This window comes from Ceratotherium simum, chromosome 33, assembly GCF_057802395.1.
Source record: "Ceratotherium simum simum isolate JZ-2026a chromosome 33, ASM5780239v1, whole genome shotgun sequence".
Taxonomy (NCBI): Eukaryota; Metazoa; Chordata; class Mammalia; order Perissodactyla; family Rhinocerotidae; genus Ceratotherium; species Ceratotherium simum.
Genome location: NC_141932.1, coordinates 27680886 through 27698333, shown reverse-complemented (window position 1 = coordinate 27698333; position 17448 = coordinate 27680886). Strand labels below are relative to the sequence as shown.

At 37.2% G+C, this 17448-nt stretch overlaps 1 protein-coding gene and 1 long non-coding RNA gene across 3 annotated transcripts in view; one reads left to right on the top strand and one right to left on the bottom strand.

The window, feature by feature from the left end:
- Positions 1 to 840: 840 nt before the first annotated feature.
- On the bottom strand, positions 841 to 14986 carry ZNF260 (zinc finger protein 260). 2 transcript variants are annotated; one of them, XM_087422215.1, is made up of 4 exons: positions 14746 to 14986; positions 12026 to 12237; positions 10872 to 11268; positions 841 to 3781 (listed from the first exon to the last, which is right to left on the bottom strand). In XM_087422215.1, the coding sequence occupies exon 4, from the start codon at positions 3319 to 3321 to the stop codon at positions 2083 to 2085; it is 1239 nt and encodes a 412-aa protein (XP_087278341.1). In that variant the 5' UTR covers positions 3322 to 3781; positions 10872 to 11268; positions 12026 to 12237; positions 14746 to 14986; the 3' UTR covers positions 841 to 2082. The 2 variants fall into 2 exon arrangements, with proteins under 2 accessions (XP_087278341.1, XP_014650318.1); XM_014794832.2 differs by lacking the exon at positions 10872 to 11268.
- LOC147912918 (uncharacterized) overlaps positions 14792 to 17448 on the top strand; it is an 18035-nt gene continuing 15378 nt past the window's right edge. The window contains exon 1 of the long non-coding RNA XR_015549608.1: positions 14792 to 15409. This is a non-coding gene — a long non-coding RNA (uncharacterized LOC147912918). The remainder of the gene's footprint in view (positions 15410 to 17448) is intronic.

The following is a 17448-nucleotide window of genomic DNA, read 5'->3' as shown; positions in this document are numbered from 1 at the left end:
AGTGCTATAGTTATATTAGCATGTCATTATTTTGAGTTTAAAGGAAATATAGTTGAAATCAGCCTAAGGTTTAAATGTTGCATACTCATCTTTATCACTATTCAAAAAAGTACTAACATCTTTCTATATGACAAGTTATTGAGGAAAGGGATCAAGTAAACAAAAATACTCAAAAACATTTGTTTCAAATGAAAGAATCCTGTTAGGGTCTGTGATGTCCCTTTTTGCACTTTTTTACAAGGAAACAAACAAGAAAGGGAGATTGACTGATGTGTGTCTGGTAGAATAGAGAAAAAAACTAGTCTGAGGTTAAAATTGAAGCTGAAATGCAAGAGTTGATGTTTCACTTAGAGGCATATAAAAAAAATTTAAGAGTAACATGGTTTCCTCATTTAAAAATGTCTAATTTCTAATGCCAATACTGGTTATGTGGAGTTATTAAAATTTCTGATGTTTCAGTAAAAACTAATTCTTCCTACCAAGTCTGTGCATGTACTATTAAATTCATTTGATCCTTAAATGTGTGATCCCACCAACCTGTTGCAAAATCATGCTATAACTTCTGAGTAGAGACCACATACAAATTAGTGATGTGATATGAGAGTAAATTTAAATAATTGTATGTTAATCTACCATCTCAATTTATTTCATAATTTATAATAAAACTATGATTTCAGAAATATTTTCCAAAAAATATTAACATGTGACTGGGAATGTGAGTCCATTATAACATGTACTTCCAGTATAGCTTCCCTACTCCTATCTCTTTTTTAATTTTCAGAAGTTTAGAAGAAATAGCACCAACAATAGAATAAACACATATATTATCACAACCTGGAATTAACTAACATTTTGTTATATTTACTTGTAATCTTTATTTCTTTTTAATGATAGATATTTAGATACAAAAAAGCATTCTTTAACTTCCATGCTTGGTCCCATTTCCTTTCTACTGCCTTTCTTTCCAGCGGCAGCCATTTTTGGGAATAGAGTGTATATCATTCCAATCCATTCTTCATGGTTTTACATAATGTTCATACATAACCAATGCTTAATACTAGTGTTGGTTAGTGTTGATTTAATTAATCCACACAAGTTATCATAATATATTCATCACTTCATTTTTCTTCAATCTACTTAATTTTTCACATCTTTCTGTTAATACATATAATTTGTTATACTCAACTGCTAGAGAATATTCTACTGTGTGCCTCTACTACATTTTACTCATCCATTGCACAAGCAGCAGACATTTGTTTCCAATTTTTTGCTAATATAATTCATGCTAATATAATTCATATGACTCCCTGGGTACATGTATCAGTTTCTTGGGTATATGTATATATACTCAAGAGTGGGTATTCTGGAATATACTTTAGAATATTTTTCCTAATCCAAGGTTTTAAAAACATTCTCCCATAAAATTCTTATGTTTAAGTTTTACTTTTTGATTCCAGTATTCAATACTTTTGGATTTCATAATAAATATTTTAATGTAGGACAAGAGCAAAGATCTAATATTTTCCCATATGAAGTGTCAATTACCCTGAGACCATTTTTTAAATCATCCATGATTTCCCTACTGATTTCTGATACCACCCCTCTCAATTACCAATTCCCCATAAAGACATGCATGTTTGTGGATATAATATTCTGTCACGATCTATTTTCTATGACTGAATCAAGAGGAAATAATTTTGATGATTATATATGCAGCAAAACATAAGAAAAAATGACAATTTTGTCTCAACTTCAAATCTTTATACCTCTCATATCTTTGTCTTAACGCATCAGGTAGGCCTTCCAGAACCATGTTGATTATTGTCCATGACTGGATCCTTACTTCAATGAGAATGTTCCTAAGAGTACAGCATTAACAATGTTTGTTGTGGGGGTTCTGTGGCTATAGGTTTTCACGATACTATGATACTTATTATTAAAATTCTCAGTATTTTAAGGTTTGAGTTGTTGCTGAAGGATTTTCCACATTCACATCACTTTACTGTAAAATGAATTTTCTGATATACTACTAAGTATGAATTCTGTTGAAAGTTTTCCTAAATTCAAGGCATTCATAGAGCTTTAATGAGTATGAATTCTCTGGTGTCTAATATGATGTGACTTCTGGCTAAAAGCTTTCCCACATTCACTACACTGATAAGGTTTTTCTCCAGTATGGATTCTCATATGTAGAGCAAGAGTTGAGAACTGAGAGAAAGCTTTCCCACATTCATTACAACCATAGGGCTTCTCCCCTGTATGGCTTCTCATATGCACAGTAAGAGATGAGCTTTGACAGAAGGCTTTCCCACATATTTTACATTCATAAGGTTTATCACCTGTATGAATTCTCACATGTACAATAAGGGATGTAATTCGAGAGAAGGCTTTTCCACATTTATTACATTCATAGGGTTTTTCTCCTGTATGAATATTGTGATGTTTAATGAGGTATTGCTTCTGCCTAAAGATTGTTCCACATTCATTACATTTATAGGGTTTCTCTCCAATATGAATTTTCTCATGCTCAGTGAGATTTGATTTGCCACTGAACGCTTTTCCACATTCCTTACATATATAGGGTTTCTCTCCTGTATGACTTCTCTGGTGTCTAATGAGGCTTGACTTCTGAATGAAAGCTTTCCCACATCCTTTACATTCATAAGGTTTCTCTCCAGTATGTATTCTTTGATGGATAATGAGGTTTTCCTTTTGGCTAAAGGCTTTTCCACACTCATTACATTTAAAGGGTTTCTTTCCACTATGGATATTCTGATGTTTAATGAGGTATTGCTTCTGGCTGAAGGCTCTTCCACACTGATTACATTCAAAGGGTTTCTCTCCTGTATGAATTTTCTCATGCTCAGTGAGATATGATTTGCCACTGAACGCTTTCCCACATTCCTTACATGCATAGGGTTTGTTTCCAGTATGATTTCTCTGGTGTTTAATGAGGTTTGGCATCTGAATAGAAGCTTTCCCACATTCATAAGGTTTCTCTCCAATGTGATGTTTCTGATGAGAAAGGAAGTTTCCCTTCTGGCTGAAGGCTTTTCCACATTTATTACATTTATATGGTTTCTTTCCTGTATGACTTCTCAAATGTAGAGTAAGGGATGAGACCCGAGAGAACACTTTACCACATTCAGTACATTCATGTGATTTCTCTGCAGTATGCATTTTCCTATGCTCTATGAAGTTTGGCTTCAGGCTAAACGTTTTTCCACATTCATTACATTCAAAAAGTTTCTCTCTAGTATGAATTTGATCATGCTGAAGGAGATCTGATTCAGGCTGAAGGCTTTCCAACATTCTTATCATGTACAGATATTTTCTCCAATAAGAATTCCTTAGTATATGTTGACATGTGACATGGATGAAAGCTTTTCCATATCACTGAATTCATACAGTTTCTCCCCAAAATTAATTCTCAGGTATATAATGAAGTTGAATTTATAATGACTTTTTCACACTGGTTATCCTGAGTTTAGATGATTACAAAATGGGATGAAATATAGCACCCTCATTATATACCTAATGGTTCTTTCTTAGACAGTTTCTCTCATATTTAAGTATAAATTACGTTCCAAACTCTTTTACACTCAGTCCCATACACAGAGGTGTAGTCTTAAAGAACTGATTTCTGTGCTCAAAGGAAATATTTTTCTGTTTCATAGGTTTTCTGAGTTTTTCATTGGCTGTGTTTTCACAGAGAAAGATGAGACTTAACTCACAAGTCTTTCATGTTGTCTTTCTCTATTTATAAATTTCCAGGTCTTTTCTAAAAGGAAGTACAAAAAAATCATCATTAAAAAGAGTTAATAACTGTAAAATATTTAGTGCCTGGCATGTACTAAACATTCAATAAAGGAGCTATTGTCATTATCAATATCATTAACAATTGTGAATTTCTCCACTATTAATAAAATTTCAGAAATGTGCTCTTGTAAAATAGACTCTTTATTTCAAACCTAGTCTACCAGTATAAAAGAAAGCTCAAATACAAATAACATTCATGGGTGCATGTAGCTTAAACTGCTTTTAAACGTAACCTTGTACACTTCATAAATCAGCAAAATAAGAGAAAACACAAAGAACAAGTAACAAACAGGATGCAAAGACAAATACACAAAATTGGGAGAGCCTAGGATGAAGGGATAAAAAATAAAATGAATAGAAGGATTATTAAAGAGGCTGTGTAGCTAAATAAGATATTTATTTCTACATCTTAAACTCCATTAAAATGGCAGTAAGGGGATGAAGAAGGGGGCATATATTCATAAAAACTAAAAGGTTGAGGAGACATCAGTGGATGAAAAGTATTAAGAAATTTTGAAAGGAAAGCAAATAAAAGACTGTAAATGAACAGAAGAACTGAGCGGCTCAAACAAAAAGCCAGCAGATGAGGATCCCAACTAGAAGCAAGGAAATTTGTGACACAGCTGTCAACAGAAAGACTGTGTAACTGGAGAAAATGTGTGAGAGTGGAAGGTGGGGCTTAAAAAATGATTATAAAAGGAGCAGCTGATGCCCGCAACTCTCCTAGCTATAAGGAAATATGAATTTATTATCCAGACAAAGTATAACCAAGGGGCTCCAAATCTACTGATGACAGGCAAAGTAGATGAGAGTACCACAGTGAAAAGGGAATGAGAAAAAGTTTATATATAGAATAGGGTCCCAACCCCTTTCTACTGCTGGACTCCAGGAAGGCTGGTGGTTGCCAAGTGTCAGATGATGAAAGGGTTCTTTTCCGAAAAAATGAGAAGACCATGAGAACGAATATAGTAACTGACATTTGGAGTCATATAAAAGAAGCACCTAGATATCTGACTGAATGTTGCATAGTGAAGCCCACCATTTTACAAGCCCCATCCATGTACACAGAGATTACAGTAATCTCTCTGATACCTCAATGTTAAGTAATAAGGTAGAGCTAAAGATCACAGAAATTTGATGAAAGCTCTAACATGAAAGATAGTTCAAAACAAAAAGATAAAACAAGGCAAGGAACAGAAAACACATACATACAATACTATAATTAGTATCACAGAAAGCTAAGAGATTATATAGTAATGAAATATTAACAGGGTTCTACAAAGAAGTGCTTTTGGAAATAATATGATGTTGACCTTAAAAATTCAATAGGTTGGGCAAAAAAATTCCAGGAAATATCCTAGAATTAAAAAAAGAAGAATGGAAGGAAGGAAGGGAGAAGGGCTAGAGAGGAATAATTGGAAAATTAGTAGAGGAATACAGAAGGTTCAACATCTACTAAAGGAATTCTAGAGAAAATATGAAGAAAAATGAATGCAGGAAATTTTCTAAACCCCATCTTTCATATTAGCATGTTGATAATGCTTAAAATTGATTAAATCAAAGATAGGCAAAACAGCTGTATAAAATGTGGGAATAAACACCAGTAGACACAGTTAAATGAGTTGCAAGTGGTTGCCTACATGGCGTAGCAACTGCAGGTAAGGAAGGATGGAGCAAGCATTGCTATAATCCTATTTGACTTTTAAAAAGTCCCTATTCATTGTACCTACAGAACTCTCCCTGAAGATTTGGGTCTTTTAACTTGAACCAATCTGTAAGTGTATAATACTATGACAGTGCTCTTTTTATCTAGTTGCAATTGAGTTTCAAACGGGCTAAACAGCAAAATACACATATATTTCATGAAAGAAAATAGGCCAGAAAACAACCATCTTTGCTTGCAAATCTGATTTACTGGAGTGTTTTGATGATTGATACCATCGTTTCTGGATACAGAAACTGTCATTGCAATCAATTTCAGTTTTCATTTCTTTTTCTTCTTTCATTATGCCTGATATACTGGCACCCAAGCTCTTCTCTTGTGAAGAGCCCTTTTCTTGGCCTCTCTCTAAATCCTTTCTTTTATAATTGTTTTGCATCCACTCGCTGGAAACCTTCAACATTATTCTGATCTGTCCCTCTTAAAGCTTTATCCTCAGTTTCTTATAAATCATTGCAAGAACTGACTCTGGTAATATGCTATCACTCATATCAAAGCTATAATTTCCATAATTAGAAAAAAAAATACCTCAACCCTTACCCATGCCATAAGCAAAAATTCACTCAAAAGGAATCACAGGCCTCAACATAAGTGTTAAAACTATCAATATGAAAGAAAAAAGGGTAAAGTAGACTTCATCAAAATTAAAAACTAACCCCTTCAAAAAACACAGTTAAGAAAAAAAGGGAAAGCCACAGTCTAGGAGAAACTAATAAAGGGCTTGTATCCAAAACATACAGAACTCTTGAAACCCAGTAACAAAAAGATAAATGATCTAGTTTTTAAACTGGGCAAATGACTAGAATAGACACTTCACAAAATAAAATATATGAATGGCCAATAAGCACATCAGAACAAGTTCATCTTAACTAGTAATCAGGAAATGCATATTAAAACCCAATGAGATACACTACACACCCATTAAAATGGCTAAAGTTAAAAGGACTGCCAATCCAAGTATGAGAGTGTGAAGCAACTGTAACTCTCATATGTTGTTGGTGGGAATGAAAAATGGTACATACAGCCATTCTGGAAAAGAATTTGAGATCATTTTATAAAGTTAAATATACACTTACTATTCTACCCAGCAATCTCACTCCTGGGCATTTATTCAACAAAAATGAATATATGTATTCACAAAGATTAGTATGTGAATGTTCATAACAGCATTATTCATAATAGCCAAAAAATGGAAATAATCCAAATCTCTATCAACTGGTGAATAGACAAATTATGTCCGTGCTATGTAATAATAATCAGCAATAAAAAGGAAGGAAATATTAATATACACAGTCTCAAATGAATTAGTCTCAAAATGTAAAACTAAGTCAAAGAGATTAAGTGCAAAAGCTTATGCACTGTATGACTACATTCATATGAAATTCTAGAAGAGGCAAAGCTATAGTGACAGAAAGCAGATTAGTGGTCATCATGGATGGGAGAGGGGTGTGGGCAAAAGGGCACAAGGAACTGTTCCATATCTGGATTTTGGTTTTGGCTATATGACTATACACAATTACCAAAATTTATCAAATAATATACCTAAAGGAGGTGACTTTTATTTTATGTGAATTCTACCTCAATAAAGCTGAAAAAGGAAATCTTTCCACACTGAAGTTCTAAAACAATCATGAATTACTTAATAATCATCTTGTTTACGCTCAAGACTGCAGACAAGAAGGATAAAATAAGGGGCTTTCTCTCAATGAGTTTCAATGTATGTCTTAGACATCAAAGTGAAAAAATACAAATATAAGAGAGTATATACTTAGGATCCGAGTTACTCTGGAAGCTACAATATGGGACGGGAGTACAGAGATTGGAGAGACTGGGCTCGAAGTGACAGACATATTTTAATAAAAACGAAGCTCACAGGGCCAGCCTGGTGGTGCAGTGGTTAAGTATGCGGAGGCAGCCGAGGGTTCCCAAGTTCAGATCCCAGGTGCGCACCGATGCACCGCTTGTCAAGCAATGCTGTGGCGGCGTCCCATATAAAGTAGAGGAAGATGGGCATGGATGCTAGCCCAGGGCCAGTCTTCCTCAGAAAAAAAGAGGAGGATTGGCATCGGATGTTAGCTCAGGGCTGATCTTCCTCACCGAAAAAAAAAAAAAAAAGAAGCTCACAGTTAAACAATGGATAGGACTTTGATAGATGGATCACTGCACAATCAAAGACAAAGATGCAAAGAATTTCATATACTTGAAGGGAGAGGTAAAAAGGGGGCAACTGATACTATTTCAAGCTGGAGTAATAATCACAATCACCAACTGTGTGGTAAAGAGAAGAGGAAGACTGAAAATATACTAATGTATAAAATGTACATCATCCCTGGTAAGGAGTAAATAGACATTGTCCAAAGAAATCAAGGATGAAGACTAAGAAACTTAAGAATATAAAGGCAACAAAGAGAAAGAAAAAAGTACCAACTTTCCAAATTTTCAGAAGGAAAGGCATATACACTCAAAGAAATAAAAAATCCTATAGTAAAAGATAAAAAAATGAAGCAGAATTTAAAACAGAAAGCATAATATTAAATAAGAGAACCAATATCAACCATATTGTTTCTGTCAATAAATGCAACTAGAATAAACACAACTATTAGAAGAAAAGGACTATGATAGGCTCATACAGAAAATTCTCAGGCCCCAACCCAGATCTCCTGAATCAGAAAATCTGTGGGTGGGGCCCAGCAGTCTGTATTTAACAAGCCCTCCAGGTGATTCTGAGGCACGCTAAAGTTTAACAACTGATAGAGCAAAACCCACATAAACTCTATATATACAAGAAACGCATCTAAAACAATGTATATCAGAAATGCTGAAAATAAGGAATAAAGATAAAGAAGATAATCATGAATACATAAACTATAGAAATCCAAGATATAAAAACACATTAGTAGGGGCTGTCCTGGTAGTATGGTGGTTAAGTTCATGTGCTCTGCTTTGGCAGCCTGGGGCTCGTGGGCTCACATCCTGGGTGTGGACCTACACACCGCTCATCAAGATATGCTGTGGCAGCATCCCACACGCAAAATAGAGGAAGACTGGCACAGATGTTAGCTCAGGGACAATCTTCCTCAAAAAAGAGGAAGATTGGCAACAGATGTTAGCTCAGGGACAATCTTCCTCACCAACAAAACAAAACAAAACAAAACAAAACACATTAGTAACTGAGAAGACTACTTCTCTCAACCTATAAGATCAAATACATAAAATATGAGAATATATAAAAAATAGGAACATAAAATAAAAATATATACTAATTTATAATGTAGAGCTAATCAGTTTTTTCTGTATCTTAAAAATAGATAGTAAACCACCTTTTTAAATGCTCAAAAGAAGTGTCTAAAACCTGAAACACTCCACAAAGTAGAAAAGAACAGACAAAATACTCTGACTAAAAAAAAAAATTACATATATTAGAAAAACAAAAATCTTTCACTTGTAGATTTCAAAATCTACTGGCTTGAACAAACTCTTTGGTCAAAGAGAAAAGTAGCATAAATTGCAGAATATTCAGAAATATTATTCAGAAAACAATGTATAATAGAACCTATAGGACTCACTTGAACAACTGCTTATAGCATAAATGTTTACATTATTTAAAAAAGAAATAATAATGATAAAGTAAGCATTCAAACTAAGGAATTACATAAGGAAAAGTAAACATAAGAAAAACAGAAAAATTTAGTAAAGATAAAAGAAATTAATGTATTAAAAAACAGACAAATAGAAATAATAATAAATTCATGAGTTGATTCTTAGAGAAAAAACTAAAAAGGAATAAAAGAAAAATTACAAAAATAAAAAATGATTAAACTGGAAATAACCATAGATAGAAAATAAGGACTGTAGAGAGTATAGTAGTCCTCCCTTATCCGGGGTTTCGCTGTCAGCTGTTTCAGTTACCCGCGGTCAATTGTGGTCCCAACTGAAACCACGGATAAGAGGGGGCTACAGTAAGGTTCAGTACTATTTTCAGTTTCAAGCATCCACTGGGGGTTTTGAAATGTATCGCCTGCAGATGAGTTGGGGGACTACTGTATTTTGCTCAATCCTGTGCAAAGAAATTTGAAAACCTGGCAAACATAATCTATGAAAAATGAGACCAGAAAAGATAGAAAACCTAAAGAGAAAAATAAACATAGAAAAAAATAGAGACAATTGTTAAGGCCTTTCATCACCCCAAAGCCCAAGGCATAGATGGCTTAACACGTGGATTTTACTAAACTTTTAACAAATACAGTAGTACCATTTATTTTAAATTTTCCAATTAATTCTTAAAATCATTAAATTTGCAAAAGAATGATGTACAACAGATGGGGACTTAAGCTACTATACTCCTAATAAGCCAAAAGAAAGCACAAAAATTACATCTCCTTGGTAATTAAAGCCCTTCATATTTTTTTAGGGATTACATCAACATCCTTCACACATACTTATCAGAATTGAATTTTTCATACTGTAAAATGATAGTCCTGAACTGAACTAGGCAACATCATCTGAATACCAGGCAAAATGGTCCTTTCAACAGCATTTATCTTTTGGTTTAAAAAATATTTTCAGAATATAAATCGAAATGCTTGAACGTCAAGCAAACTACTTTTGTGCTAGAATGCCTGGGTTGAGTAGTTGCAACAGAGATCCTACAGCCCTACAAAGCCTAAAGTATTGACCATCCGGCCCTTTACAGAAGAAGTTTACTGACTTCCTGCCCTAAAGTGGTGCTTCCTCCCTCCTCTACCTGGCTAGAACCAGGATGCATTGTTGATCCAGCTCTGACCACAACTAAATGAAAAAGAGAAAACCTGGAAGAAATCTGAATCCTTAAAGGACCACAAAGACCAAAGCTACTGTACAAATCTTGACTACTCACCACCTAACTGTTATGTGGCCAAAAAATCAATTCCTACATTCCTTAAACCAGTACATTTTGGGGTTTATTGTAGTCACTTAGTTTTACCATGACTGACAAAATTTTTAGTCATGTCTCATTGTTTACATATCATGTCTCTGCAGGTGCCTACTCAGCTAAGCCACTGGAGTATGAAAGTGATCACAGACAAGAAGACAATGAATGGACAAGGAGATAAGAAAGGTGGCCGTATTTCAGTAAAACTCTTTACAAAAACACATAGTAGGATGTAGTTTGCCAAGCCCTTTTACACCATTTACACAGAACACAGTTAAGAGTTTGCTTGACATTTGAGCATTTTGATTTACATTTAACACCCTGGACCTCTCTCAACAGCTGATTCACATATCCAACTGGCTACCCAAAATCTCCACTTGGGGGTCTATGTGGATCTAATTTATCCTGCCCCAAACCAACCTCTTGCTCTCCAAAACCAACTCCCAAATTCTTCTTCTCTCTTTAAATAGCAACCTCATTCTCCCAGTTGTTCAAGCCTTGACACTTTCTCTCAGATCACACATCCACTGTATCTTCACATCGTGTTGGCTTTATCTTCAAAATATGCCCAGCATCTGGCCATTTCTCACAATCCTCATTGGGATCACCAAGGTCTAAGCCACATCACGTCTTGCCTGGATTATTTAATGGGCCCTTCACTGTTCTTCTTACTTTTGCCTTTGCCTCTTTATAACTCTTCTCAACCCAGCAGCGACAGTAATCTTGTCATAGCCAAATCATGTCATTGCTCTGCCTGGAAGCCTCCCTGTATACTCTTAAAAACATTTAGAAGCATAACTGTTGATAGTGGCTGCATCTAGGGAACAGAAATGGAGAACTGAGCGCCAGGAATGAGGAGATATACCCATTATTTTAATCGTCTGTCAAGTGTATGTATTAAATTTTAAAAATACTAGTATTATTTCTCTTTAAAAGTAACAGGGAGGTGAACTAGTAGGAAGTCAGCACTAATTTCCAAGGCTGTAATATTGTTAAAAAGCAGGAGGTACAGAAATACTGAACTATGATAGCTGGAGGGAAGAAGACAATAGGAAATAAGAATAAGAGGGTAAAATTCAACTCTGAGGTATATAACAATCAAAGGAAGGAGAAATGATAGAAAGTTAAATTTTACAGAATCTACATGCCTGTTTTTGAAAGATTACACATCGATAACCCTTGGCAAGAAGGATGGAATGCTTAAGGAAATGAGCCTAGGCATACAGGGAGAAGTAAAAAATAGAGAATGTTAGTGAAAGGGAGGACAAACAGGAAATTTAGGCTGTAAAAATCATAAAATTGAGACTGCAAATGAGGAAGAGAGGCTGGCATCCAGAATAGAAGTTAGAGGGGCAAGCAGTCCTCCAGAATCTGAGAAAAGAAGAGCACCAATTCAGGAAGGGTATCTAGAAATGTTATTTAGATATCTAAAGAATTTCCAGCAATTGTCACTCGAAAAAACATGGGCTGTTAAGAAAATCTCCTCAAAAAAAAATTTCAGAGGTTGCAAACTCACTGAATAACTGTAATGAGCCTTTATCCCATTCACACCTGCTGAGATCTTATTTACTCACCTGGGGAACACCTCCTTTACATTTCTTCCTCAGTCATCCATTGCTCTTCTTGTTTGAACTGGTGACTAAACTTCTAAATAGTGCCACAGGACTGAGACATTACTGTTGAGGGTCAAAGCAGCATCCCAGAACTCAGGCTGAAAGCTTAGGACCCTCAGAGGTTTTGAAGGATAAGGAAACCGCAGCTCTTGGGGCTGCACAAGGAAGCTGGCCTGGGAAAAAGAACAAAGTAATGACGACCCTTTGGCTTGGAAGCTGGAGAACACATACATGTGAGCACATGGAAACAAGAGTATATTTTGCATCTCAGGCCAAACCCATTATGCCATTTAAAGGCTCCATACATTTCAGAAATGGGAAACAGAAGGTACCTTATTTTCAGAATTTAGGTTATACAGAGAAACTACGAGACTGAGTTGCTAGAATTCTATAGAATCACAACCTGTATGGGTACCTTTGAGTAGGTGTCACTTGTAGCCTTGCTCCTGACTGAACATAGTTTTGAATATCATTTTCCTCCTAATAACACTTTTCTCATAAATATGAAGTCACCAACCATGAGTGATATGGATAAAATGTAAAGGAAGTTATTCTGGTATTATTCATGGATCAGAGTTCTTAAAAATTTTAGAAGCCTAATATTTTACCTAGGTTATGGTACTCTAGAAGAAATTAAATATTATAAGGGTCCTATAATTACATGGACATATACTGAGTCAGCAAACATATATATTTATCATTTATTACGTATAATGAAGATACCATAGTCTCCAATTTGCAATGGGGTATGACAGATAAAAGGGTTAAACTGACTCAGAAGCTCTTTTCTTACTCAGATGTAAGAGGCTTAGACTCTGGCTGGACAGTGCTCTGAATTGATGAAACAGATAATACAGAGGGGGTATGGACAGAGGCAAACTGCAGAAGGAAGGATTATCAGTCGACATTTTAGACACAAAGAACTGAAGTTCCTGTGCAACCTCCAGGTGGAGCTGTCCACTAGGCGGTTGGATACAAGGATGGAGGAGCTCAGGACAAGTGTCAATCAGGAATGGACAATTGTTAGTCATCTGTGTCAGCTGAACCCATAGCAGTGGAATTTTGTTGCTCATAGAGATCTTAGAGGTGAAAAAAGATGATCAAAGTCAGAAACTTAAGAACACTAATAGTTAAGGGGCAATCAGAAACATAAGTCACTAACAGAGTTGCGGGGTGTGTGTGGGAGGGTTGTTCTTTGGTTTTGACTGGAATTATAAAAATGAGTGTAGAATCACAGAAATCAAGGCAACATTCAAGAATGAGGCAATGATAAACAACCAAAAAGGAATGGCGCGAACACAGAAATCTAATTCCTCCATCCCAGTTAAAAATGGAAATGTACAAAACAGGCAAGGAAAAATGGGATTCTTACCCTGGCCCTAGCTGCAGCATCTCCCTCCCCCTTGACAACTGTTTTTCTGCATAAACTTTAAAAGTTTCTTCATGCAAGTACAAATATACATTCTCATCTGCACTAATTCAAAAACATAGTGTTTTACACCAAATGTGTGCCTTGCTTTCTTCAGGGTAACAAAATACCTCGCAGACTTTTAAAATCTAAAATATGATAAATATTTCCATTTACTCAAGTCTTCTTTTGGGTCCTTCATTAACATTTAAAAATAATCTTCATATAGCTTTTTTGTACATTTCTTGTATATCCCTTGGTGTTTTATCTGATTTGTTGCTATTGTAAATAAAGTATCGTCTTTATAATTACTGATTATTTTATATATATATATGTCAAAGGTATTATTTCTGTATATGACTTTTTGTACCCTGGTACTTTACTTTTTCATTTTATTGAAAAATATGTTAAGTGTGATAAAATACTGAAAGAAAGTGTCTTTCAGACACTGGAAGAAAATTTGTTTCACTATATTTACAAAGGCCATTTGGTCTGGGGAAAACCTGGTCAAGTTAGGAGTCAGACCGCCATGCTCACTGCCAAACTGGGGTGTCTTAAATCGGTTCCTTCATCTTTCTGCACCAGACAGGACAACTTGCTTCCCAATTCTGCGCTGTGTGCACTAGTGGAAACTCTCTCTTAAAGCTATTCCTTAGTCCAGGGCTTCTCTAAAGCAGCCGCACCAAAGTTCCTCCAAAGAATTAAGAAAAGTTAAAACCTATGGGGATCCTAGACACCAATAATAAGTTTTTTAGAAATCTTTTCTCTTAAAAAAAATTAATGCTGATTTTTTTCTACTCCACAACGAGTCTGCTTTGATATAAAACTCGCTTAAAAATTTACTTATCGCTTAACTGCTTAGCCTTTCTCCTCTCTAATCTCTCAGAAAAACGATGGTCCTGAAAAACGCATCCTTATTATTTTAGGAACGAGAAAAGTGAGGTTGAGAGGTTACTACCCCACAAAGCTCACAATGCCATCCATCCTCACAAACTTGGAACCACAGTTTCTCACACAGGTTGTAACTCTACAACCCTCTCACACCCCCTCACATCCCCGGTCGCCCATCTCCAGCTTCCTCCTGTACCCCTGCCCCCATCCACAGAAGCTGTGAACACTGAACGTCACAGGAGGCAATTCCCCCCTTTGGCCTCCCCAGCCCCGTCGCAAGCTCCGCGAATCCTTCCCTAGAGCCTCCCTGACTGGATCCTGAGCCCAGAATCCCAGGTCCCACACCCAGATGTGCACGTCGCGGAGCCGATACCAGACTCACCAGCAGACAAAGACGACGATGCCCAGCCAGAAAGTCTGCGCCTGCGCACTCCTTGGGCTGGCTAGCACTCCCAGAGGTCTCCTGGGCTCCGCCAATCCCGGGCTCAGTACCGGACGGAATCAGTCGATGTTGGCTGGTCCTCTGTTTTTCTGAGTGTGGACTACATTTCCCAGAAGTTTTAGTGGTTCGAGTCAGCTTTTCGCGCTTTCTTTCCTCCGCTAGAGCTTGTGGGACTGTCGGCCTGGTGGGGGAAGAAGTGTAAGTAGGCCAAGTCTGAGGACTCAAGTTAACACTCTACCTGTGTTAACTCTACCTCTGGGAGCGGTCAGTGGTATGTCTTGGGTTATAACAAGCTCAGTTCAAGCACGCCAGGCTGACTCCAAGTAAGAGCCACGGTGCGAGGCCACGCCAGGAGCGCCAGAAGAGTCGAGGGTGCGGTTAGAGGCTGGTGGTGTATGGTGGCGAGATCTCTCTGGCTGGGCTCTACATGGGCGCCATCCTGTCCGTCGCGGGTGCGGCGCTGAACTACATTTCCCAGAGGGCGCCGCGCCCGCCGCGCTTCCCCACGGCGGGGCGGGCGGCTCTGAGCAGAGCTGTGCTGGACTCAGGTGGTGGTGTCTGAGCGGTTCCCCCCGGCCGCTGACGCGATCCCGGGAGACCGAAGGTGAAAAGTCGGGAGCCCGGGGCGGGAACGGAGACTGAGTATTAAGTCTCTTCGAGCGGAACGGGCTGAGGAGGGGCGGTTGTGAAATTGTGTCTGACTGTGTGTGTGATAGCATGTGCGGATGTGAGGAGCTTTATGTGGGTGTGACTGTGAGTCCCCGTGGTATGATTGTTCATGTGTGACCGTCCGTGACGCTGTGTACGGGTGTGGGTTACCTGTGACTGTGTGTCCCTGTGGTGAGTGTGTGATTGTGACTGTGTGACCACGTATTCCTATCTGTACAGGCATAGGGAGCTTTGTGACGGTGTTTCTGTGGCTGTGCCCCCGTGGGGATTGTGACTGTGCAGTGCAGTGTGGGAGGGAGGGAGAGTTTGTGACTGAGGGTGTTACTGTGTCGAGTGGTGGGTGTGTGTGGATGTGGGGAGACTGTGTCACATATATGGGAGCACAGGACGGCTCTGCCCCTTGACAGTAAAGACCCTGACTCTTCTCTATGACACTGAGATTGAGATGAAAGCCCGAGTCTCCTCTGATAGCCCTTCCCTGATTGGGGGAGGGGCAAGCGGAGCAAGATGACGTTGTCATCTGGGCCCCAAGAAAGGTCTATTGTCTCCTTCCCCATCTCTATCCTTCTGCAAGAGAGATCTCCAGAGGAGGAGGAAATAATGATTGTGACATCTGGAAGTCATTTTAAAGTGCCTTGGTATTTTCTCTTTGTGCCTGAAATGCTTTATTTCAGGACGTGGGTTTTTTTCTTTCTTGGGAAACGCCTAACAAAGACCCATCAAGTAACCTGGAACCTACTTTTTCTCTTTGGAAATATTCTTTGCATTCCCTGATTTTTCTTATTAATATGGCAAATGGTTCAGTTTATCTTGTGTGCTGAGTATTTTGGTTTTACGTATATACACATATATAAACATGTAGATACATATCCATATATGTGCGTGTATACGTATATGTGTATATATTTTTAATTATTAGTGATACTGTAACTTCCCACATAGTTGAAAGTTCTTTGAGAATATTTTAATATCAGATACTGTTCGTTGTTTTGTCACATGTGTGACTAACTCAATATCCATCCTCTCCTTGATTGCTATAAAAATCCTGATTTTGTTTGAAGGAGCGCTATGCCCAGCTTAAAGAAAGAAAAATAAACAGGAAAAAAAAGCAACTATGTTTCCTAGCTTCCCTTATAGATGTAAACAAAAGTTGTTCGATTGGCCTCTTAGATAGTTGTTTCAAGCTGTGGGGATGGGGGCAGGGCAGGCGCAATGGGCATGTATTCTTTTGACCCTCTTCCTTTCCCATTCTGCCTGGAATGTGGATATGGTGCTGCACGTCGAGCAGCCATCGGATGACCATGGGTTTACTAGGAAAGGAAGGGTATGAGAATTTACAATATTATATTAAATGAGAACAGAGGATTTTAAATTGTATATGTTGTATGAAAGTTATTTGGTAAGCAAAAAGAATTTACTTGTAGATGCAGGAAATGTGTAGTAGCATTTTAATTATCATCTTTGTAACTAGACTGACGTTTGCAAAAGCAGGGCTGCTTCTCCTCGTCTTTTTGTTGAATTAAGCCTTCAGCATTTACCACAGTGGCTAGCACATGGTTGACTCGCAGTAAATATTTGATTGAGGAAAGAATAGTAAGTACTTAATAAAAGATAACAGTTATTTAGTTTCTTTCTGGTTGCACAGAAGAAACATGTACACAATGCCTTAGGTTTGTGTTATTCTCTCTAAGATTACCTGTGTTAACTCTATCTCTAGGGGAGGGCAGTGGTATACCAAGGGATATAATAAGCCAGGTTATGAGTTCTTCAGCATACACAGAACTTTTGATGTGGGGTGAGAGATATTCACTGTTACTCATTGTAGTTTGTGTTTTCTTCAAGGTTTACTTTATTAAATTTCTATGTCTACTGAACAAAGTATCAGTAACCATTTTTTCTTGAGCATTTAAACTTGATTACTAGTGGTGATTAGTATAAATTCCTTAAACTATTTAAAGTTCAGTTACAACTGTC

Coding starts and splice junctions, on each gene's coding strand:
- ZNF260 (XM_087422215.1), bottom strand. CDS start 3,321: ATGATAAGAATGTTGGAAAGCCTTCAGCCTGAATCAGATCTCCTTCAG.